The 25,646-nt window shown below is 41.5% G+C and overlaps 1 protein-coding gene across 3 annotated transcripts; it reads left to right on the top strand.

Moving 5' to 3' along the window:
- The first annotated feature begins 3,776 nt into the window (after positions 1-3,776).
- Positions 3,777-24,349, top strand: sin3aa (SIN3 transcription regulator family member Aa). Of its 3 annotated transcripts, none has more exons than XM_008294621.1 (21): positions 3,777-3,814; positions 9,613-9,829; positions 10,157-10,339; positions 10,627-10,733; positions 11,215-11,509; positions 11,669-11,917; positions 12,078-12,230; positions 12,444-12,599; positions 12,740-12,829; positions 13,345-13,463; positions 13,584-13,794; positions 13,934-14,050; positions 14,336-14,574; positions 15,503-15,686; positions 15,883-16,459; positions 16,772-16,941; positions 17,026-17,199; positions 18,227-18,319; positions 18,868-18,962; positions 19,131-19,323; positions 22,442-24,349. In XM_008294621.1, exons 2-21 carry the CDS (start codon positions 9,644-9,646, stop codon positions 22,670-22,672), a joined length of 3,822 nt encoding a protein of 1,273 aa, XP_008292843.1. In that variant the 5' UTR covers positions 3,777-3,814; positions 9,613-9,643; the 3' UTR covers positions 22,673-24,349. The 3 variants fall into 3 exon arrangements, with proteins under 3 accessions (XP_008292843.1, XP_008292851.1, XP_008292834.1); XM_008294629.1 differs by lacking the exon at positions 3,777-3,814 and adding an exon at positions 6,604-6,789 and having other exon boundaries at positions 12,743-12,829; XM_008294612.1 differs by lacking the exon at positions 3,777-3,814 and adding an exon at positions 6,604-6,789.
- Positions 24,350-25,646: the final 1,297 nt, after the last annotated feature.

Here is a 25,646-nt window from a genome sequence, read left to right as displayed (position 1 = left end):
AATTAAATGTAACAAATCTCAACCCAACTGAACATATATGAAAATTTAAGGAGGGAATATCATTTAGATCTTGGTCACAATGCATTTGACAGACAAATTTAAGAGACACTTAAAGGTTTATATGTACAAGAAAATGGCTGTCATGCTATCAGTTTCCTTACTTTGAAATAGTTATTGATTTTGGCCCAAAATCAAGCATTGATCCAGCAGTAATATACACATGAAATTATTGATTTCAAGCCATCTAATCATCCTAGAGTGAATCCAACCTAAATTTGCCTCTCATTACAAGGCGAGGTAATGACTACCCGTCATTTCAGCGGACAGCTCAAGGTCTAACAACGCCACTTTTCTCTTAAAATACACCAGTGCTGGTGGCTGAACTTCTAAACTGCTGCAGACAAATGGTGAATCTGGGTCGACTGTAGACTTTACCACCACGTCAAAGTGAGCTGCACCCACACTGGAAAGGGAATACCCACAAAGTGATGTGTGCTCCCTGCATGTTGAAACCCTGCAGCAGGAGTTCAGCAGCATGTGGGTATTTCTTTCTCAACAATGCTTATTTTGGGGTGTGGTATGATGGCAGATTGTTGCTTGTTGTATTGCAGCTGTCAGACTTATACAGAGAGCAAGATTCAGCGTATGCATATTCTTTCCATTTAATATTCATGTCACTTTACCGTGCAGCTGACAAAGTGCTTTTTTGGCTACTAAGTGCTGATTCACAGTGACTTTGAAACTCGTTTATTGTTTTATCTGATAATAACCCCAAAGCAGACGCTGCTATCCATCATCACAGTTATTCGAGAGTGTCCCATGTTTTGTCAATGGAGCTCACTTTAAGGATCCCTATCCCAGCTTTTATGTTTCTCAACCTGCTTATAAACCAGATTAACACCGTTACACGTGTCACTGCATCACAGCCTCTAAAATCCTACACCTGATGACATGGAGACAGACAAAACAATAACATGCAAGACTCAGTTCAGACCCAAGACCTTTAATCATCCACTTTGCCACATGAAACAAAGATGCTGCAACCAGTAAAACAAACACTGAAACAAGAATTCTATGCTATTTTGGTGCTACAACTCAGTCCGTGACTGCATCGTTCCAGGACTGAGTACGTGGAGTAAATCTGAAGGAATCGATCTCTCTGACTGAGATTTATTTTAATTTATTATATTTACTGTGACGCTCAACAAACCTGTAGGAAAAGTCCATCGGAGTGATAACTTTCTACTTGGAGAGACACAAACCGGTGAGTCACTTCAGTATTCGTGATCTTGGATGAAAAGCCGCCAAAAATCACGTTCTGTTCATGATTTCATTTTTTAAGGAATTTCAAGGACTCTAATTGTGTTTGCATTTTTCATCATTTAAGTCAATCAAAACGACAGTTGGTTAGGAAAAAGGGTCATTTCACCATCATGTTACCATAGAAACGGCCTTGGAAGTAAAAGGTTTAACAGGAAAGTTTTCCTGGTCATATACTATTTAATTAAACATCTCATTTGTGTTATTTAGTGTATGTGCCACATTACAAGCGAGTTTAGTAGCAGTTCACACCAAGAAAGAGTCCCTTTTGGTAGAAAGAAAAGAATGTTTTTGAAAGCTGTCGTTCGTATTTTAAATACACCATTAGTCATCCAGAACTGGAGAAAAATCACTTTTGTTAGACAAAAGCTACAAGATTGCTTGTGCTAAACCAAAATCTGATAATAAGCCATTTAATATTTATAACAATAAATAAGACAGAGGATATAGTTACATTAGAATTAATAATGCAACACTACAATATTAAATTAATCATAATAAAATCTCCTGCAAGGTGCTGCACACGGAAAAGAGAATAAGTAAGTAAACTGTAAGAACAATTCCAAAACAATTATTTTTAGATGAAAATACCAATACTGGGTCTCAAGTATTTCTCCCTGTGGCTTTGTTGGCAATAATTACAGCAAACGTAAAGGCAGTGCTGCAGTAAAAGTTAATTAATGTGACAAATGCAATCAATATACAGACATTTGTCCATTTTTTTTTAAGCTGAGAGGCACGTGGAAGAGATACTCGGGTCCTTCACTGTGGTAAAAGTATGAATGTTTTTTGTTTTTTCTTTTTTTTTTTTAATTACGAGCTACAATATAAGGAGCTCAGCAAAAATATATTTAGAAGTTAGAGCTGGTTTGAAGTTGATCAGGAACCAGTCGTGAAGAAAGAGGCCCATGTGATTCAGATATCCATGAACTGCTCATTACCTAATGACTCATTACTACAGGATCCTCCAGTTTGTTCTATAGTTACTCATCACTGTCTACGATGTGGCACAATCAGCCTCATCAGACAAGTATGTCTACACACATGCAAGGATCTGAGTCGAGCTTTATCTTTGCTCTCAAAGTTCTTACACAAAAACACAAGAGCAACAGGTTAAAGAAAGGAGAATGAGTATTTTATTACCATGTACAGCTATGAATGTGTTTATAAGAGCATGTTTGAACGTGAACCAAAAGTCTGGTGCAAACTGTGCAGATTCTGATGATACAGGAATAAATACAGTTACTAAGGTTAATCCTACATTAGGAATCATTAGGGAGGTACTTGTTAATGATTCATCAACTATCACGTCTTTCATTTCATCTCATTTCTTTAATAACTAATGATTACTTAGTCTGCAAAATTGTCTTGGGAGTTGCTCATCATTAATAGTTTTCTCATTTGTTCTTTCATAGCAACTCAAAATTTTGCATTGCCTATTGGCAATTGAGTCAGTCGTCAGAAAAATCAGCAAAAATGTTGATAGCGGTTTTAAAAAAAGCCAAACTGTGCTGCTTCCCACCTTACAGATGCAAAGATTGACAGCTTTTTATGAGCGTGAACTGAACCTATTTGAATTTTGAGCCATTTTCCTCAAATAGTGGAAATGATTTCCTTGGTTGCACTATTTTAAAAAATTTTGACCTGCCACTACAGTAGACCAGGCCTTTGCTGTAGAACTCCCTACATGGGGATCTCTGGCAGGTAATTCAGTATCTCCTTTAGAATCTTTTTTTAAGGCTCACAGTATCTTGTGGTATTTATGCTTTGCATCTTATGAATTTTCAATTTTAATTTGGATTGTAAAGCACATTGGAACTGCATTTTGTACAGTTTTAAATAAATAGAGATATTATCAAAGCATTTTCTATCATGCTATACACCAGTCAGCTATAATTGATTAGGTCAAGTATTAGATTACTAGGCTGCATAGTTAAAAAATAAAATAAAATCAGCAGTTGCAGCCTGATGTGAAGAATCAAATTGTAAAAGTGCTCAAATTACTTCAGGAAGCTGTTTCATACACATAATAGAGTATTAATATGATTGTGATGCTTTTTATAATTGAGGTTTGACTAACTTAAACTAGTTTCAGAAAATATATGGTTTTCTAATCTCATATTTTGCAGGTGTAGTCTCAATCTAAACAGTAAATAGTGTCTAATATGAGAAGTGCAGCAAAAAGTACAGGATTTGAATGTTAAATGTAGTAAAATGTACATAAGTAGTTGAGTGGAAGTACTCAGGTGGGATTTCTTTCCTCCTCCGGCACCAGCAGTGTCATCCAGGGTGAAGCAGTGGGCTCTGGAGGCAGCCAGGGCCTGAGGTTGGAGCTGGAGCGAACGGGCTGCTGCTGTGGCGCTGCCTCGGTTTTAGCGGGTCGTATTCAAAATAAAGTGACGCGCAGCTGAGTGTGCGCCAATGCCAGCGGAGGGGGGCGTCTCCAACTATTTTGTTACAAACACGAATCCGGAGTAAGGAGTCTTTTTCCTGGGTATGTAACAGCTGCTTAAACTAAATTATATTAAGAGAATCGCTGTCAGAATAGCAGAAGGCTGATTGTGAAGATCAGGGACGCGCTTTGTTGTCAGTGGCGCCTTTTGTGACCTTAAATGAAGCGACGGGGGCTTTTTGTGCTCGTAAACGGCGGCTAAATAGCCACAAACATAACGTGGTAGATGGCAGGATCCGCAGCACGTCATTATGTCGGCTGGTAAACAGTCTCCCCGGGCTGTGAGGGGATCATCCGAGGCATCCCGCTGTCTGCCAGCCCAAACATTTGCGCTGCAGCGTTGTGCGAGCATGTAACGCTTGTTTGCAAATGGATCGGTGGACTGGGGGGGAGGGAGTTGTTGTGGTGAGACAGGTTAGACATTTTACTCCCGACTATTGAAGTAAACAAAGAATATGATTTGTTAAAAGCGCGGTCGTCCTCTGTGCAGGAGGGAAAAAAATGGGGCTGCGTGTTTTTCGGGGGGTGGAAGGCGGAGAATGGCGTGGCTCCGACGCGCCGATGTTTCCACACAGCGACGCCGTAGTTCCCGTTTCGTTTGACTTTGGCATTGTTTAGTAAGGGCAACCGGATCGGCTCTTGCCGCCCAGAAAAGATGCCGTGTTCGCCGCCTAGGCCCCGCTTCCCCGCGTCCGCCGGTGCTCAAGTAAAGCGTCAGTGAGCGGATGATGCGTTTTAGTGCCTTTTGTTTGGAGAGCGCAGCCAGCGTCGACCGACGCACCGCGCAGGAGCTGCCTGATCCTCCTGGCCGCCGTGTGCCTCGGTGTTGGGGGTGTTTCCATAGCCCGCAGTGCGTTGTGCTGCATGCTTTTGCACGAAACTTGGAGAAAAAAAAAATCACTTTAGAAATACTCTTTTATTGTGGACCAGCTCGGAGGTCTGGTTTCGGTGTGCGACGCGGCTTTGGTGAAGATGCATGCAGTTATGTGGGGAAAAGCAGGCGGGATAGTGGAGCACTGTGTGTGTTCGTGTGTGTGCTGCAGCCTACGGTCGCTGCTGAATCCTCTGCCTGGGCTGGAAGGAGGAATCCCGGGCTGGTGTTGCAGCTCCGCCTGTCGTGGGCGATGGTTTATTTTGGAAGTTCCACCTTTTGGGGATTTGTAATGTCGGTTCTGTGCAATGATTGGCTGCAGCGTCTCCTTAATGCATCCATGGGAGGGACACAAGTGCAAAGGCAGACTCCCTCCTACAGAGTCACGTGTTACCAAACTCCAGGAAGTAGCTAATTATGTAGATGGGTCTCTACACATGCATTGGGTGGATGGATGGAAGGATGGGTAGATTAGATTTTAGAAAACTCAACCGGGAATTGCAGGTTAACAGCAACTGAGACAAAACAAACAATATAAGGGCAATCAAATAACCATAGAGGGAGAAATACTAAAAATACAGATGGCAAACATCTTAACTAGAAACTAGAAAGTAAGATCAGGTTCTAACTCTAAATATATCCAGTAACAGTGGCCTGGTAGTTTGCTGCACATGAGTGCAAGTGTAGTGTGATACTCATGATGCAGGAGGGAATATGTAAGTGTTGCAAATAACTATACAGTGAGTCTATACATTTCCACGCAGGCATGTACAGGTATGAAATATACACAGCAACGGTTTACAGGCTGTACAGAGTCAACAACTGCACCAGGAAGGCCCCATTTTCACTTTGGTAAACTAACTCCCCAATAATTGTATGGGAATTTGCAACAGTAAAGTGTAATGCATTCTTATGCAATCCAGTGGTGTTGTATTGCAGACAAACCCTGTGTCTAATTATATTGCTGTAATATTATGTAATATGAACTATTTCAATATATATTGCTAACTTTGTAAATTTCCCCCAACACAGCTGTGTACCACAACATTCAGAAAGCCTGGCAGCAGGTAGCATTCCAGTATTAAACTGCTAACAGTTCCCAGGAACTGTGAGCAAAATATTGTGAAGCTGGTATCAATACTGTGCACCATAGTTAACAAAAAGTCAGAACAGCTCATGTTTGCCCATTGGTCCCCATTGAGGCAAAGCAGGCCATAAATATATACAAATACCAAAAACAAAACAAACAAACAAACAAAAAACTAAACTACAATGCTTCACTGTCCAAGAACAAGACTTGCTCATTTCAGTGACACACGGTGATTACCAGAGGACTTGCACTCCATCTACACTGTTATTTAAAGTGCCATATGTAATAACTGCTTTTTGTTATTGCTAATGTGACCTACAGTGGAGTTGCAGCGTTTTCCAAAATGTGGAAATCAACATCACTCTGTGGTTTTGTTAAAAAAAAAAAATATATATATATATATGATAGAGGTTCAGTTTTAAAGCACCGCCTTGAAAAGATTCTATCAATAACTTTTCTCAGTTTCAGTACAAAAGAGAACAAGACTGTAGGTGAGAGATTTCCTCGTTCAGACCACATAAGAAGACACCTGTAATCTATAGCACCCTTAATAGGCTCTTATACTACTTTTACTCGAACATGTTTGCAGCGTAAAGTACTTTCCTGAAGGAGAAGTTCATTTATCCATCTCTAGTGCTGCACTCACTGCTGGTATTGTCGCGCTTCTAGTCAAGTCAAAATGGGCGTGCATGGTAACTGTCCGATAAATCATTGATTGACAGCTCAAATACCCAATCCACTTCGTCACCCCGCCCTCCTGCGATTCTCTGGACAAGCTGACCAATAGTGTCCACCAGGGGGCGGGACTCTGGCTGAGAACCCCGCCCCCTCTACAGCTAACCGAACGGAGATTGTTTTCCTCTCTCGGGGAGATTTTCACTTTGCAGCCCACTGCTTGAATTGTTTATTTTAAGTCACACGCCACTGTTAAGTTGCTTTTCACATACACATACTTTACTTCGGTGTCTTCTTCACTCAGAGGTGTAGCGGGTAACCCACGAATAACGGATCACCAGATCATCATCTGCGAACTTCTGCTTGCTATTTGGGAGAGGGGTGAGTTCAGCTGAATTCATTCAGCAAGCTAACACGGCTAGCTAGCTACCTGCCGTTAGCAGACGTTTTAAGTACAGCATACGAGGGATCGGCGTTTCTTCACATGTCATTCACTCACAGATAGACCTAAAACGAGCAGCCTAACAAATCGATAGTTAATTCTTGCTACAGACAATCTGTTTCAGCAACAGCAAACCAGACCGCTATTGATTAGCTGCATGTGCTTCCCTCCTAGCCCCGGACGGTGCTCGGTGTCGGGCTGCCCATGTTGTTTACATTAGCTAGTAGCTAACTGGCAGCTCGCAGCCCGTGTCGACAAAACAAGTTCTCGGCGAAGTTATTGAGATAAAAACTCTGAAAATGCCTCAGGCTCGGTTGTCAGGAAGACGGCTAGCAAGCCAGACACTTTTCGTGCTTACCTGCTTGAAATGGAGGGTAATTCGCTGAACTCCTGTGCCACGCTCTAAATGGCGGGCGTGGGGAAAGCGTCGTGCTGTAACTCGAGGTCGGTGCTTGTGTTGCTAGGCCATAAAGGGGATGGTTGTCGGCTGTTAGCATGTAGCAGACGTAGCCGCGTTTTGCCTGTAGGCGACTATAACGGTACTACACCGAGTGAAGTTGATATATCTATAAATACTACAGCCTCGCTTTCTGTGACTGGTGGTGGCTAGAATTTGTCGGTGGAGGACTCCGCGGTGCTCCGCTGTCGGAGCAGCCAGCGGTACGGCTCTACACACGGGCACTTCAGGCTGTCATTGTGTCACTTTGCCTCGACATTCGGGTTAATTTATTCGTAGTAGTCGGGTTTCTAGCTTGCTCTTACGGAAGCGTCATTCATTGCAATGAGGATAAGTTGTTGGTGTCTTGAGGAAGTTGTGAATGGCAGACGGACTCCCACGTTCCCACAGCACCTGTTTGTTGCATCGGTGACGTAGGCTGTCAGTGTTTCATTGGCTGCAGAGGCTCAAGTTATACATCCAGTGCATGTTAACGCTGGGATCCGTTTAGGATGTGCAGCCCAGCACAGCCTCAGCAACCCCACGTTGGTGATAGCATTACAGAGAAATCAGGGCGCAAACGGCAGCTTTTACACGCTGTGCTGTGATGCATTTCATACTCCCAGCCTTTCATCATATATAAAGAAAAATCTGTTAGCTTTTCCCAAGGAATGTAGTAGATCAAGTCCTATATATTAGTAAAAAAAAAAAAAGACAATGTTTACTGACTAAACCTGCAGTTTTCTTTATAACAAGAACAATGAAGTAAATGATAATAATCATCTACTACTACTTTCAGTGTCATTTTTACCTTCTTGTCCAAAGAAGTACAGCAGTTACTGCAGGTGCAAAACACCAGAGGCAGGAAGAAAAGTTTCATAATGGGGAGCGACAAATATATTATTTTCCCAACTGATACGATTATTAGTGTTCAAGGAGACGGATGACCCATAATTGGAACAGATTTAAATTCACAATAGAAATTGAAATCTCAGCGTCAAAATGTAGAATAACGCAAAGCTTACAAATACATTTGTTTATTTAGATTTTGCATGTGTTTAAATAAAAGATACGTTATCAGAGTTCATCCTTCAGTATTGATATGATGATGTGTAACCAGTCAGTGCTGTGAAAAGATATTAATCACAGCACTGAGGGATGACGACAGATAGAGAGAGGCAGCTGTATCAGATCCAAAGCAGCACTTATTTTTGAAATTAATTTATATTATTGAGAATCACTGACAATCATAAAAGTGATCAATATGGATCCAATCAGCCAGGTAGATAATCAGTCAGTTCCTGTTTCAAGGTGCTGTGTCATATGTTTTCCACCCCTACATGCTAACTTTGCCTGTGTATTCCAAATATACACACACTCTCTCGCACCAGGGCAACATTTTCGTTATCAGTTAATCACTTTGTACTGTGGCAATATGCCCACCACAGTTTCTTCAAACAGAAGAAGATGTTTTCAGATCGCCTTTTATGTTCAATCAGCAGCCCAGAATGTAAATATATATTCAATTTATTATCACATAACCACAAGAGAGGCAGCTTTTCCTCTTATTCTAAAAGCTGTAAACAGAGAATGTTTGGTATTTGTGCTGGACAAACGACATAAACTTATGGATTTTCTGTCATCTGACAACAGATTTAAATAGTTGTTTATTTTAATTGTATGTGCACTCATATCAAGTTTCCTAATTTCCTTGCTGTTGCTCCACCATCCCCATGACCTTCTCATAGTAATGTTGCTATTTTCTTTTTTGCGTATGCACTGGGATGGAGCTGTTGGTTTGGGGCTGATCAGCACATCCCTCGTGTATACTCTTCTGGGCTTGAGTTGTGGGAGAGGCCCAAGACACCAGCCTGTTCAAACAAACGTGTAATCAGACGCGGTTTACAATGACAAACACAGACTTATGTCCGTGCAACTTTGGTATATTTCCTGATGAAAAGAGTGCCCTCAAACTATAACAGAAAATAAAACTGACCTGCACCATCACATGCTAATAAATCAATATTTTCCCACGTAGTTGACCTCTGTAAGCCACTGGGCTTCTTTGTGCTGCTAAAAGCATTGGATGTTTCATTAGATCAATGGTCAGAGACTGTGTAGTCATTTTTTGTCAAAGCTAAACAACAAAAGTGGTTCGTTGGCACTGTGTGTGTCCATAAATTCACAGTAGAATAAAAAAAATTATTGCCATATGGCCCTTTAGAAATTATTGAATAAAATCAAGAGGCTGATTTAATAGATTCTGATAACTTGATGGGGGTCTGCTGGTGTGAAATAAGGTCCATATGCTGCTTTTTATTCTCAGGTCTCGCAGCTCTCACGAGTATGAGTTCATAATGAAGCGGCGTCTGGAGGATCAGGAAACGGTTTTTGCGTCCCAGCAGCGGCGCCTCGCTGGCAACGCGGAGGCTTTCCAGCATCGTGTCCTGGCCCCTGCTCCAGCTCCAGCTGTGTATGAGGCCGTGACCGACAACATGCAGCCCACAGCCGGCGTCCAGTACTCCGTCCCCCAGGGATACCAGGTATGCCCGGTTTGTCCAGTCCTGATTTGTTTGAAGCTTATGTTGCTTTAGAGTTAAAACTTGGTAAAACACATCCATTTTTACTATCCCAGTGCTCACAGCTCAGGCTTTTCAATCCTTGTTAGTCTGTGGCGCCTGTCAGAGGCAGAAACTGAAGCTCTGTTTTTTCTTTTTGTCAGCACGCCTAGTTTTTTTATTAAGATGAATTGCAGTGCGCTCGTTCTTTGTGGCGATTCTTCCTTTCATGACAAGGTCACAGCACCAGCCACCAAATCTTTTACAACTAGGTTTTAATCTCAGTTTAACAAAATGTCTCTGCTTTCACAGGTTCCCACCGTGGCCCAGAACAGTGGCGGACATGGGCACACTCCAAGCCCAGCCGTCCATGGAGGGTCCCACCACCACAGCCCGGCAGTTCAGTCCCACGGGCCCTCAGTGATGTCAGGGCACAGCCATACAGCTGCTCCTCAAGCTTCTGCACAGGGCCAGCAGCAGTTCCAGAGGCTCAAGGTTCATCAGCCCGTTTTGACATGTTCTTTCATCCTAATGTGCAACCTGCATAGGTCAAAGATATTTGTGCAGATGGTTCAATGTGGGGCATTGAAAGCATTAAGCCAAACGTATTGTAGAGAAATTCAGAGTTATATACTGTTTCATTTTCTGTGTTTTTATGTTTTTTATAATGGTTGTATTGCTGTAAGAAGGTTGTTTTATATCAGAATAAGAGCACTGCTGCCAAAAGTGAAAGAGAAACTGATCGGTAGATGAAATTGACTTTCTCCTTTTGTCTCCCCAAGGTGGAAGATGCTTTGTCCTACTTGGATCAAGTGAAACTGCAGTTTGGCAACCAGCCTCAGGTCTACAACGACTTTTTAGATATAATGAAGGAGTTCAAGTCCCAAAGGTGAGGCCACTGTTTGATTTTACACAAAGATACAGTGAGTTGTAGATACAAAATTGACCGACCATCTCGTTCAAAATGCACGTCTTGTCCATTACTATTCTTTTGTCCTTATTTGGGCAAACAATGTCATGGTACCTCTAGTGTGCAGTGCAGTTCTAGTATAATTAACTTGTGAGTTACTGCCTACAGAAGGACAAGATAATATCTGATAAACTGATGTTTTTGCAAGATACAGTATTATCTAACTAGAATTATTCCTGTGTCTCAGCCTCATAAAAATATTTTGAATAGTCTTTCACTTCTACAATAGTTAGATTTTTTTTCTTCCATAAAAATAGCAAGCATGTTTTCACAGTCCTAGTTTGCACAGAACAACTGGTAGCTAAAAATATTGCCTCCAAATGTTGCAAGTTTTTTTTTAATGTACATACTAGGTGTAGTGAGGTTTAAATTCCTTCTCTCTGTGTTTTTGTGCTTCCAGTATTGACACTCCTGGGGTCATCAGCAGAGTGTCACAGCTCTTCAAAGGTCATCCCGACCTCATCATGGGTTTTAACACTTTCCTGCCTCCTGGCTACAAGATCGAGGTCCAGACCAACGACCTAGTCAACGTGACAACGCCCGGTCAGATCCACCACATCACCCCGCATGGCATTTCTGTCCAAAACATCCCCATAACTGGAGCAGCTACCCAACATCAGCCCCAGCTCCCTTCTGCTGCGACCACCACTGCTCCACCCCTTCTAACGCAGCCCACCCCTGCCAAGATGAGCAAGGTGAGAATCAAATGCAGAGTGAGAGCAGACAGGCAGACACCAACAAAGCTGTAAAAAGAAATGTCATTCCCATCTCCACACAGTCTCATTCAAGTAAAAAAATGTAGTGTTTTCTCACGTAGCACATGCTTAAGTACTCTATAACCTTTTATCTTCTAGCCACTTCAGCCCCAGGCGTTAACACCGAGCAGCCAGAGCAATCCGTCCATCCCAGCATACACCTCTCCTCGCTCCCCGCCCATGCAGCTCCATCCACCGCTCAGCGGGACGCCCACTGGCCCACCCATGCAGAACAACCAACCCGTTGAGTTCAACCACGCCATCAACTACGTCAACAAGATCAAGAACCGCTTCCAGGGTCAGCCCGACATCTACAAAGCCTTCCTGGAGATTCTCCACACGTACCAGGTCTGTGGCTCGACCTGAAACCCGAACACCCCCAGTAAAACTTTTGAAGTAATATTTAGCTTAAAAACTACTTGAATTAAAAGGCTGTCTGGAAGTGCTGCTTAAAGTAGGCTTGACGGCGTTTCTTAATTTTCACATATCTTGTGTTGGTCCACTACAGAAGGAGCAGCGTAACGCTAAGGAGGCTGGAGGGAACTACACACCCGCTCTGACGGAACAGGAGGTGTATGCTCAGGTGGCCAGGCTCTTCAAGAACCAAGAGGACCTGCTCTCAGAGTTTGGGCAATTTCTCCCTGATGCCAACAGTTCAGTGGTGAGCAGAGTCATCATGTTAAGTAGATCACTTGAAGTACATTAACGCAGAAATACTAAATGTAACTTCAGACATGTAGTTAAAGCTCATTTACATATTACACTAAGGAGTATTTTTCAGTACTCTTCCACCAGTAGTGGTAGTGCTGTTATATGTCTTCAGAGATCATATTCATGTACCCGTGTCTCAATCAGTGTTGTGCATTTTCCTCAGCTGTTAAATAAAACCACGGCTGAGAAGGCAGAGTCCGTACGGAACGACCACGGTGGAACCGCCAAAAAGCTGCAGCTCAACAACAAGCAGAGGCCCAATCAGAACGGCTGCCAGATCCGTCGCCATCCCACTCCAGGGTCCACACCTCCTGTCAAGGTGCATACACGCATACTCATACAGCTATAGTCAAGCCCTGTTTGCTTTTTATTACTTTCATGTTTCATGTCAGCCGTTGGTTGATAGTTTTCTAATTCTTTTACCTGTGTCCCCTTACTGCTGTTTTGGTAATGCTGCAGAAGAAGCCGAAGTTACTGAATTTAAAAGATTCCTCGGTGGCAGAAGCCAGCAAGCATGGAGTCGGCACAGAATCTCTGTTCTTTGAGAAGGTAAGTTTGTGTTATAATGGATTTTAGTCTAAAGAAGGAGGGAAACAAATGTGTTTAAAATCAATGGGAAATGAATCGCAAGGCAGAACTCAGTTGTAAAGTATACCATCAATAACCCCCCTCAGCCTCAAACAGTAATATTGATTGCTTTACGACTTGTGTGAAGTGCAAATGTTAAAACCCTCATTTAATGTTTTAGTTATAGAACAATATAAAAATAGTGAAACGCTTAAGCTTTTTGTTTATAATTTGTTAAGAACATGCAAAGTAATGCACAGTTTTTGAATTCAAACAGTCATTGTGATATATCCAATGTGACAATAGAGTCAAGCTTAGTCTTCCAGTAATAAACTGATGTTTCTTGTTTGTTTTCCAAAAGTTAAAATATGAATGAAATGAAATGAAAAATACTTTATTTATCCCAGAAGGGAAATTCAATCATTCAAAAATATACTAAAAGACCTAATAACATTTTGTGTGCTGTTGACATTTAACTGTTGTTAAATTCATTGTAGGTGCGCAAAGCCTTGCGGAGTGCAGAGGCCTATGACAACTTCTTGCGGTGTCTGGTCATCTTTAATCAAGAGGTGATCTCCAGGGCTGAACTGGTGCAGCTGGTGCTTCCCTTTTTAGGGTGAGTAGCTCAGTCGTTTCTCCCACCACGCAGAATAAGAGTTCCACAGTAAATTGTTTATCTCATGAGTGTTTTTTGTTTTGTTTTGTTTTGTTTTAAAAACTTAATTCTGTTCAACAGAAAATTTCCTGAGCTGTTCAACTGGTTCAAAAACTTCCTGGGATATCGCGAAATGTCCCACATTGAAACATACCCCAAGGAACGGGCCACCGAGGGCATCGCCATGGAGATTGATTATGCTTCCTGTAAGAGACTAGGCTCCAGTTACAGAGCCCTGCCCAAAAGTTACCAGCAGCCCAAGTGTACAGGCAGAACTCCACTTTGTAAAGAGGTGAGAGGTGCTACTTGTTAGGACAGTATGTGCTTAAAACTTACATTCATCAGCTCATCCTCTTGCACAATAGTTTAGTTAATTTCCATACTAATAAGAGGCTTAAATGTGACACATGGTGTATTCCTGCTGTATCCAGGTCTTAAATGACACATGGGTGTCCTTCCCCTCCTGGTCTGAAGACTCCACGTTTGTCAGCTCCAAAAAGACTCAGTATGAGGAGCATATCTACAGGTGTGAGGATGAACGCTTTGAGGTGAGCAGCAACATTACTTATGTATGACTTCTCTGTGATGGTGTTACCATTAGGGTGATGTCCTGGATAGAAAAATACATTTATTCCAACACACAATGTGTTTCTCTCTTTCAAAAAGAAATTCTTTCTCATATGTTATTGTGAGAAGACCCTGAACAAAATATTCTTCAGATACTATGGAAACATTATAGAAGAAGCAGGAGTATAATGAGCTTTTTAATAATAATAAGAATGAAAATAATAAAGGTCAAGGTGATAAAAACAATGGTCTTTTCCTCCACATAGTTGGATGTTGTGCTGGAGACCAACCTGGCGACCATCAGAGTGCTGGAGACGGTACAGCGGAAGTTGTCTCGCATGTCTGCGGAAGAGCAGGCTAAGTTCCGCTTAGACAACACGCTGGGTGGCTCCTCGGAGGTCATACACCGCAAAGCCATTCAGAGGATATACGGAGACAAAGCACCCGACATCATTGACGGCCTGAAGAAGAACCCTGCTGTTTCTGTTCCCATTGTGTTAAAAAGGTGAGTGTTGAGTAGTAGTGCCTCAATATTTTACTGTATCTGTATTATGCCTGCACAGTTAGTTAACTACTGATCACAAACATGATTTTGACCTCTCACAATTAAATGAACATGATCGGCTGCAGTGTTGACATCCATGTAGATAAAGTCACATAAGAACACCTTATTAAGTATATTTTGGTCACACAGCTGTCTGAGTGAAGTGCAGTTCCAGTAACTGAGTGGAGACTAGAGGTGTCTCTCTGCACAGTCGCTAGCTAGGGTCGACCATAGCCTGCATGTGACGTGTTTAAGGAACATTGATAAATTGTAGTGTCTATGGAACAGCAGATGTTCTGCAAGTAAGACGTTTGGGTAGAATGTTATTTATATTTTGCCTGTTGGAGATGCAGGGATTTAAGATGAAAAAGAACCTCATTTTGGGTCTTATTTTAAAGCAAAGATTTGTACTTCAGCAGGAACATGGAAGGGAAAGCAGTACTCTGTTTATTTATATTTAAAAATGCAATGAAAAGTAATTCTAGTGATAATTTTGACCATAACTATGTGCTCCTAATCTGTATCTTATTTTGGGGCAATGTTATTACTGTTATCCTTTAATTGTTTGATCTGTTTGTGGAAGTAATTAAGTTAAAGTGACATAAAGCTGCTCTACAGTTTGAGTTTCTGTTTCTTTAAGAACATTGAGTAAGTTGCACACACAAGCACAACTGCTGGAATCACCGGCCTCTTAGTTTACATAGTGCAAGAAATGTATGAACACCAACTTCTTTTGTGTCCAAACTGAGGTTGTGAACCGTGGTGTTTAAACTTGGTAATCCCAAGACTGTTGAGTGTGAAAGTTTTAGTTTAATATGTCATTCAGCGATTGTGTGTGTGTGTGTGTGTGTGTGTATATTACTTGACTTTGTGTTCTCTTTTTAACCAGGTTAAAGACAAAGGAGGAGGAGTGGCGGGAAGCCCAAAGAGGCTTCAACAAAATCTGGAGGGAGCAGAACGAGAAGTATTACCTCAAGTCTCTCGACCATCAAGGCATCAACTTCAAACAGAATGACACCAAAGTGCTTCGATCCAAGTCCTTGCTAAACGAAATCGAAAGCATCTATGACGAGGTAAATTTCTTTCTCAGTCTCTCAGTAAAGTGGTGGAACATTGTTGGCATTTGTAAAAATGAAAGGCCTTATAATTGTAAACTGATTTTTAAAAAAAATCAATGTTCCACTGGATTTCTATTTGGAGGGTTGTCACCACACAGAATAGTGTATTTTTGTACCCAGAACACTGACATTGAGTTGTTTTGTGTTGTAGCGCCAGGAGCAGGCGTCTGAGGAGAATGCCACCCCACTCACAGGCCCCCACCTCACTCTGGCCTACGAGGACAGCCAGATCCTGGAGGATGCAGCGGCACTCATCATCCACCACGTCAAGCGGCAGACCAGCATCCAGAAGGAAGACAAATACAAGATCAAGCAGATCATCTACCACTTCATCCCCGACATGCTGTTCTCTCAGCGGGGCGAGCTCTCAGATGTGGAGGAGGAAGAGGAGGAGGAAGAGATGGAACTGGAGGAAGGAGCTTCCAAAAAGCACAACGGCGTCCCCGGCAGTGGGAGCCCCTCCAAGTCCAAGCTGCTGTTCAGCAACACAGCAGCGCAGAAGCTGCGCGGCTGTGACGATGCCTACAACCTTTTCTACGTCAACAACAACTGGTACATCTTCCTGCGACTGCACCAGACGTTGTGCTCACGTCTGCTGCGGCTCTACGGACAGGCGGAGCGGCAGATCGAAGAGGAGGTCAGAGAACGAGACTGGGAGAGGGAAGTCCTGGGACTCAAGAAGGAGAAGAATGACAATCCCGCCATCCAGCTGAGATTGAAGGAGCCCAGTGAGTAACATTAAGCTGAAATATATTGCATTTGTTTGCTTTTCCTTTTGGGGGAAAAAAAGACATATTGTGAAACTTTACTTTGGCTTTTGCACTAAATTCCTGCTCTCTAACATATAATTCATATTCACACACTACAGGAGAAAGATTTTAAAAGTTTGGTCTTTGGTTTAAGTGGAACTGATGATTAAGCAACAGTGTCAATAGGCAAAATTGATTGCAAAAGTAAATGCAGAGTGGATATTCCACTAGAATTTCATTCACATGTTAATCTACTTAGCCATTTGATTTTTAAATATTTCTTCTCTCCAGTGGACATTGAGGTGGAGGATTATTACTCGGCCTTCTTGGAAATGGTTAGGAATTTGCTGGATGGAAACATGGAAGCTTCTCAATATGAGGACTCATTGAGAGAAATGTTCACCATTCATGCTTACATCGCCTTCACAATGGACAAACTCATCCAAAGCATCGTACGGCAGGTGAGAATGCGTTCCCTTAACCGCAGATTTGTGAGTTATTGTAGTAGTAGATGTTCAGTCCCTAATGTTCTCTTGTTGCTCCAGCTTCAGCACATCGTGAGTGATGAGATCTGTGTCCAAGTAACAGACCTCTACCTGGCAGAGAGCACTAACGGGGCCAGCGGAGGAACCATGTCCACACAGTCTTCAAGGAGCTCTGCAGAGGCGGTGTATCAGCGGAAAGCCGAGCAGCTCATGTCTGACGAGAACTGCTTCAAGGTAATGGAGGTCACTGGAAAACCCATTGACATGATGCTATTTGATTATAAGAGAGGAACTGTTTTGCTTAAGTTTTGGAAATTAGTTCATTTAAAGTTCAGGAGAGGTACTTAAAAGTCATTTTCCACAAGGCAGCAGGAGTGGTTGCTACACTTAATCCAGATGTCAGAGTTTATTAACTGCAGGAACGGAGGAACATCCTACCTTTACTAGCTGGTGATTTCTCATACTGTTTTTATTTAAATTCTGTTCTGGGGTGTGTTCGCCGCCAATAAATCTTCTCCGTGTTGTAACAAATTAAAACCGCTGAGTGAAACACAAGCAGTGCTGTGCAGAGGGTTGTTTGCGAGTGCTAGATTTCAGTCCCTTTCCTTCGCGAAGAGTCTGAAAAGTTGACAAAGCAGCCGGGTAGGTAAACAGGAACGTGTCGTGTGTGTGATCTTAGTAATTAGCATCATTACTCCGTATCAATTCTTTTTTTAAACTGGGAGTGCCTCAGAGGGTGTGAGTCACCAGCCCTTTTCTTCTTTGCTGAACAGGTCCCTGGTTTAGGGAAAAGTTACAGTAATAGAAAAATCATTACCACTTGGTCTCATTTAGCACTGGCAATGTGTAAAGCTGCTTAAAGCCACCTGCTGCCCACAAGCAAATTTCCTTTTTGACCTACTTTAAAAGCTTCAATTTACATTTAACATGTATCCCATTTTGCCAAAAAAGAAATTACATATCCAATTTTGATGGCTTAAAGCTAAATCAACCTGCCGTGACTTTTTGATTGAAAAATGACCTCACAGAAAACAGAAGCGAGGGATGTTTCAAGAAACACTACTCTTCCTCATTTATTAGAAAGTCTCAAGTACAACAAGTACAAGGCTGAAAGAGCAATGGTTTAGAGAGACTGCACGACTTAGAGCAAGGACCCTGTTCGTCCAGTCCTCTGAGCCCTCAGGATATCAAATTGAGTGCTTTCGTGAAACTTCCATGAATTAATTTCACTCTCACACTTATTATTCTGTTACCTTCTCAGGTGATGTTTTTGAGAAACAGAGGGCAGGTGCAGCTCACAGTGGAGCTGCTCGACACAGAGGAAGAGAACTCAGACGAGCCCATGGAGGCCGAGGTAAGAAACTGTTAACACACTCCAAACCTTTTCATTTTGAGCTTTGGTCCATGAGCACCAGGAAAATAACTTCTTAAAACTGATAATGCATTGTATTTCAAAATATACACGTGCATGTCCTCTTTTTTTTGCAAAGCACTTGGGATTTTTTCATCAAACAGAGCCTCTGCGATGGATAGTAGCCTTATAATGCTATTTATGTTATATTACACCTATCAAAAACCAACATGTGTGACAATATTTGGCTCTCTGTTTAGCCCGTCTTTAATTCTCACACTAATGGTATGTGGTATTTAATGAAGTTCAGGTCAGGGGTGGGCTAAACTGGTCATTTACATTATATTATCTTCATGCTTACTGTATATGGGGGTGTTAATATACAGAAAATAAGTGTCGTTGTTTTTACATTTTGTCTAGTAAGAGGGTCCACTTTTCAAGCTGGAGTGGAAATACTAGTAAGGACCTGTTGCCAACCTTTTGGTAATACTGGTGCAGTAGTAGTGTTGCTGTACCTAATCTGTGTCTTAAACTTGGTTTTGTGTTTGCAGCGTTGGTCGGATTATGTTGGACGCTATTTAAACCCAGATTCCACCACTCCTGAGTTGAGGGAGCACCTCGCTCAGAAGCCTGTTTTTCTTCCCAGGTGAGCTCTCGCTTCTAGTCGTGTTGTCACAGCTCATTGACACACCTCATCCTCTGAAAGTCAAATTTCAAACATGAGTCGGTAAATTTAACCAACATTAATTCTGACACGTTTTTCTTGCAAATTATTAGCAGCTCTCATGATACTTGTATCTGCGCTCTTAACTAGGAATCTGAGACGGATCAGGAAGTACCAGAAGGGCCGAGAGCAGCTGGACAAGGAGGCCTGCGAGGGGGGCAAGAAGTCTTTGGAGAAGGAGAAGATGGAGTGCATGTTCAAACTCAACTCTTACAAGATGGTGTACGTCTTTAAGTCTGAGGATTACATGTACCGACGCACTGCCCTGCTGCGAGCTCACCAGGTATTTACCAGCTACTGTTACCTTGCATCTCACTGGACTCCACTTATTCACTGAGTTGATATGGAAAACATATGTCTTCCTTCCTCTGCTCCTATATTTACTGTGTCAGGGGGAAGAGCAACGGTGTTACTTCACAGTGTGTTATTTGAGAGTGTGGAGTCTTCAGCAAAATCTGATGACCTTTTTTGAATTTCAAAGAGATGATCAGTATTTGTGTTTGCCAGTAACAGACAAGGTCTCCCAAGGATTATTTAAATTTGAAAATGTGAATTCTAACTTTATCACAGTGTCCCACATGATTACAAATACTGCAAAGATGAAGTCATTTTTTATTTTTTTTTCTAAAATCCAATCAAACTGAGACACAAATCCAGTCAGCAATTCAGCAGGTTGTTCCAAAGTTACCTCTAAAGCGTCAAAGCTTTTTTTCAATACCTCACATCCAATGCATTTAAATTAACTTTTCTAAGTGCAAAAGTATGTTGCCGATTCAAATAATTTGCTCCAGTTCAAATATTCAGTCATTTACTTGGCAGCTTTTTTTTTTTTTTTTGAAGTGATCACAGTTAAAACGCTTATCGAGTTGCATTAACCCCTTTGCATCAAATCCGGATTAAAGAACAGAGGGGGCTTATGTGCCAGACCATTTAAAATTAGTTAGCTTTAGAGGTGCTATCAGGTAAATGTTTGTTACAACAGAGTCAAGCTCTTTGTTTCCTGTTTTCCAATATAGCAATCAAAGATAACCGTCTCTTGGCTTCATGGTATCGATTTCCAAATATACAGTATACAACAGAAGGGAGTAAAGTCCTGTGCAATATCACTTAAATGTCAACTGATTCAAAATTGTGTCACCATACATTAAGGGCATTACTTCATGACAAAACTAACAGTTTACATTTTTTTGACAAATGTACTTATTTCAAATAAAAAACCCACAGAAGGAACTTTACCACCTTCATTTTTAACACGTAAGATACCGACATCTCTAGAAAGGTGTTCTGCTATTATATAGAGGCTTTTTTTTCAGCTGCGTTTTGCTAGAGAGGTTGTGGTGCTCTGCCTTTTTTCTCTAAAATACCCCAAAGGTGTTCTGTTGCGTTCAAGTCAGACGACATATTTGGCCACGTCATAGTTTCACTTTTTTCTCTTGTGTGATTTTGACTGTGTGCTTCAGATCGTTATCTTGCTGGAATATTCCTCCTTCTGTCAAACTTCTGCAGACTAGGAGTCATTTTGTCAGTTTAACACTGTATCCACAGACATTCGACAGTTCTACAATTTCATTTAGCAGACGCTTTTATCCAAAGCGACTTACATCTGAGAGCAGATACAACACAAGCAAGGATCTAGTCAGGAGAAAACAATCTAGATAAGTGCCATAGACCAAATTCAAATGTGACAGGACGTTGATGCCAACAGCAGGCTGTGTGGGAAGTAATAGGAATTTTTTTTTAAATTAATTTATTTTTTTGTTTGTTTATTTGTTTTCCGGGCTGTCAAGTGCAAAGGTGTTCAGTGAAGAGCTGGGTCTTTAGTCTTTTCTTAAAGACTGAGAGGGAATCAGTACATTGAATAGAGTTTGGTAACTCGTTCCACCAGCGGGCAACCACAGAGGAGAAGAGTCTAGATATCGACCTCGGGCCCTGTTGTGGTGGTTGTATCGGGCTGTTTTTGTTGGTCGAGTGTAGCGAGCAAGAGGGAGTGTAGATCTGAATGAGAGAGTTCAGATAGGAGGGAGCTGTTCTCGTTGTGGTTTTGTAAGCAAGTGTCAGGGTTTTGAATTTGATGTGGGCAGCAGCTGGAAGCCAGTGAAGCGACATTCACGTGGCATCTATAAATATTATCTCCTCAACACCCTTTGCACTGATGCAGCCTCATATCATCTCAGTCTTGTCTCTGTGCTTCACTGTCAGGGCTATGCATTCACCGTGGTAGTCCTGACAAACATGCTGGACCCCATCTGAGCTGAATAAAACATCAGCTGCTAATATTCATCAGATATCTTTGCATGCACTTTAGCAAAGTTTCATCCTGCAGTTTTGATCCATATAGCCAGCAGGAGTGTTTTTTAGAACTTGATTGTGAAAGTAGAGAACTGTCCATGTTGCCGTCGTAGGAGGACAACCACTGTGACTCTGACTAGTGGTGCTATAGCTGCTTCTAATTCTCCTGCTGACTGCTGGGACTGGGTTACTACTATTTTTTATTTGATCACAGGTCTTCCTGCATCATTTCTGTCTTTGTGAAGTCTCTCAATCAGATTTGTTTTAGTTCTTTCAGCAACTCTTTTCCATGTGGAGCCATGATGCAGACGTGCAGATAAACACAGCCCACAGATTCAAAATAGATCAAGTTCATACAGTTAATTTTAAAACCATATAATCAGGCTGATTGGAAATCATAGGTGTACTCAGTTTTGTTTTAGTGATCACAGGTTTTCTAACTGTGTCTGTGTATTTAGTTTTGTTGCATTCACTTTCCACTGTGGCCTGTATTTTCAATGCTGTCTTTCTCAAGTATTTGTTACTTCATAAGAGGAATCGCTGTACTTGTCAACGTAGAAATAATGCAATTATTGTGAGGTGATGCAATTTTGAATTGTTAGACATTTAATTAATATAACCCAGGGGTGTACTCACTTCTCTTGTGTGTTGTAGTTATTGGCAAGAAAACTGCAATCCTAAAATGTCAGACTTTTCCTTTAGGCGATTGCGTCAACATTCAAAAATACTTTGCTGAAAGAATTCAACTGTCAGCTCAATCAGCGGATAACTTTGTTACCACCTACTGCAACACAGTTGTTTGTGTAGGTTTTTATCCAGGAAGTAACATATTGTAAAACACAGTAACGATAAGTGAGGAAAAGCAGGAAAAAAAAGCAGAACAGCGATTGTTTGGGCTCAAAGCAGAAATGCTATTGATGCATCCCACTGGCACACAGAACACCAAGTATAGTTTGACAATTCAGTGTTCAAGGTCTGTTCCTTCATGTGCTAAACGTCAAGTTATCTGTAATAAATGTCAAGGCTCTTCTCTAGCTGTGTTAAAATCATTTTCTACCTGCTGAACGCTGTATCGGTTTAATGCCAGTAACATCCGTCTTGTTTTCCTTCAGTCACATGAGAGGGTGAGCACGCGACTGCACAAACGCTTCCAGGCCTGGGTGGAGGCGTGGGTCAAAGAGCACGTCACCCGCGACATGAACGCCGAGACCAACAAGTGGCTGATGGGCGAAGGACGCGACGGCCTGTTGCCCTGCACCACCACCCGCCACCCAGAGGTCCTTCACTTCATGAACATCAACAAGTACCGCGTCAAATACAGCACACCCAGCAAGGCGCAGTAGCCACACCGGAGCTACGTCAGAGAAAGAGGAGACGGACTGGCTTCTGGGGGTGTTTGGTCTGAAGTCAAACAGGTCAGGACTAGAGGTAGGGACGAGGGCTTATTCATGTGTTTTTAAGGCCGACATGGGAGCACAATTAAGCTAGCTACCGTGTAAGTTGCACCTGGGGCGGCAGGATTACTGATTTTTACCAGCGTTTTTAGCTGGGCCCATTTTTTCGCAGGGCCTTTGGTGCCAAAACTTAGGAATGGTCATGTTCCAGTCGCAGACCTGAGCTTACCAGCACTCAGAGCCACGTCACAAAACTTCCTTGAGCCTTTTTGGACAGGGCTTATTGACGTAAACAGTGAGCCTGTGAGAGACAGAGTGGTGCTTTTTGTACTTTATCACAACTGAGCTTCGGTTTAGCCTTCGACTGACCGCGTTGTCTGAAGCCATCAGAGTAAGAGCACCATCAAAATCAATCATACAGGGATTTCTTTATGAAAGTGTTATGCTGTAGTATCCGTGGAAAACAATATGATGGACAAGTGCACTTATTTAGGAAGAGGAAAGTGTTTCAGAAGTTTCCCAGATTGAGGGTTTGGAGGGAGCTCAGTAAAGTCTGAGAGAGCTGGTTCAGACATTCCTGCGTTACGGCCAAATCACAATCATGTATCATCACTAGACGGAAAGAGGGTTACATTTCCTTTTCCAAAACACATGGCAGCATTATTAGAAACTGTGCCTGAGCCCCAAACTGTATTGTTGGGTTAACATAGAAAAGCACTGTTGCATCTAATATAAAAAAAAAAAAAAAAAAAAAAAAAATTAAAAAAAGAAAGAAAAAAAATTAGCCTCACAACACTGTTTGGTCTCAGACTGTAAAATTGTATAGCTTGTGAATGTCAGATACTGACATGTATTCCAGTGTATGTGTTGTGTATATATATTATATATAGTTCTATTAACACACATGATCCTCGCCGCCCTGGAAGTCAACCTTTTTAAGATGCCCTCCGCCAATACACCAGCTTGTACACACACACAGACACACACACTCACTCGTCCACATGCCACTTATGTTGTAAATACATTGTACATAGTCTCAGACTTTTTATGACAGATCTGTGTTGTTGTGCTAGTAATACTTTCCAAGCTTACTGTGGACTTTAGTGATAAATGGCTAAAGTTAGTATGTATATGAAAAAGACAAATGCAAGACCATTTATTACCGTTTTTACCAAAGGGAGTTGATTATGAAATAGCTGTTTTTGCCCCCTTTGTGTGTTCCTTTATGTCTTTGCTTTTTAATTTCTGTAGTAAAAACATGGGGAAACGTAGAAATGTATCCAGGTCTTTCAGTTTTTATATAAGAAAAGAAAACAACTTTTTTTTTGTTTTTTTCCTTTTCTGAATGTGACACTTTGTTGGTTAAAAATCACTGCCCCCTTTTGACAACCGACACCGTCCGTGGTGATGGTGGGACTTATTTCAAAGTTCAGTCTTCAGATGAATGGACTCCACAACGGTCTCACCTTTGGGATGCACGCTTTCCCTCCCTGGATAGATTTCTGCTGTGAACATCACCCCACACCATATTTTTGATAATGGAAGAAGTCACATGAGCATGTCTTTAGTCCCTTTATTTAGACATTATTTAAAGTAATAATAAAAACGACATTTGTAGCCTACTGAGCCCTTTGTGGAGTTTTTGAGTGATTTGATGTTTTTTTTTTCTTTTCTTTTTTTGCACTTTCATCTGTCACATTTGGTCATTTATCTTGATTAAACTCGCAAGAAAATGAATGAAAACCTGTCAAACACTCACAGACACTTTTGTTTGGCGTGTACGATACATAAAATTGAGTTCTTGCCCTTTCAAAAAGCAAACTGAACTCATTCATATCCAGACAGACAGCAAGTTTGATGACAATGGTAGTGCAGTGTAAGAGGTAATAAAGTCCAGAATGAAGCCCACAGCAAACGCCTGCAACACTAATTCATCACAGAGATTGATAAATCCTCCTTATGTCTTTCTAATTGACTCAGTTCCCTCACGCCAATATGTTCGATGAGTCAGTTCTTTCATACGGGCAACCAGTCAGCCCTTAATGCTCTGGAGCTACATTTACTTCCCTGCAAATTCAACAATAAGGCAAAGCCTATACCAAGCTACAGCAGCTAAGAAGCTCACTGTCTCATAATGGGCAGCAAAAAACGAAATTAGCTTAAATAACTGAAGCATTTTTCATTGAACGATTCACTCATCAATCTTCTGTCACTTATCCAGTCAAGGTCCCATCAAGTTAATTAATATTACTTTTCGTAATTATGACCATTCTTCTGAAATGTGCGACAGAAAATGTCATTTTAATGATAATTTATCACAAGCCGTACGGTCCCTCCTGGTTGTATTTTATACTTGAGTGTTGAAATGATTTTAAAAGTTTCTAAGCTGATGAAGCCTGTTAAAATGACAAACTGCATTTTGAAACATGTATCAGCAAGTGGTGCCGTGTGGAAGGATCTACTCCGAAAAAGAATATATTCCCCTTAAATCCTGCAGAGGGAGACCTCACACCGTTCACCAACATCCAGTTTCCTTACATCTTGCACATACAGTGTTGTGTTTGCATTGATAGTTATTATGCTCCTTGAAGCTTAATCAAGACACAAGAGTATGTGAGTTCAGCACACATTTACGGTCTTATCTAAAGATTAGTAGTATGTGGATTAAATATTTAAATATGTGTGTGTAGTCTTTTCGACATCATCCCCCCTAAAGATTGTCTGGTTTCTTTTGTCTACAGTGCATCCAGAGAGCATTCATACCACTTCACTTTTCCAAATGTTATGTTATAGCCTTATTCCAAAATGGATTGAATTCTTTTTTATTCTCAAAATTCTACACACAATACCCCATAATGACAAACTGAAAATGTTTTTAGAAAATTTTGCAAATGTATTAAGAAGTAAAACACTCAGATATCAC

Source organism: Stegastes partitus, unplaced genomic scaffold, assembly GCF_000690725.1.
Source record: "Stegastes partitus isolate 25-593 unplaced genomic scaffold, Stegastes_partitus-1.0.2 Scaffold21, whole genome shotgun sequence".
Classification (NCBI taxonomy): domain Eukaryota; kingdom Metazoa; phylum Chordata; class Actinopteri; family Pomacentridae; genus Stegastes; species Stegastes partitus.
Note: the sequence above shows the minus strand (reverse complement) of the source record. Positions and strands in the feature narration are given on the sequence as shown.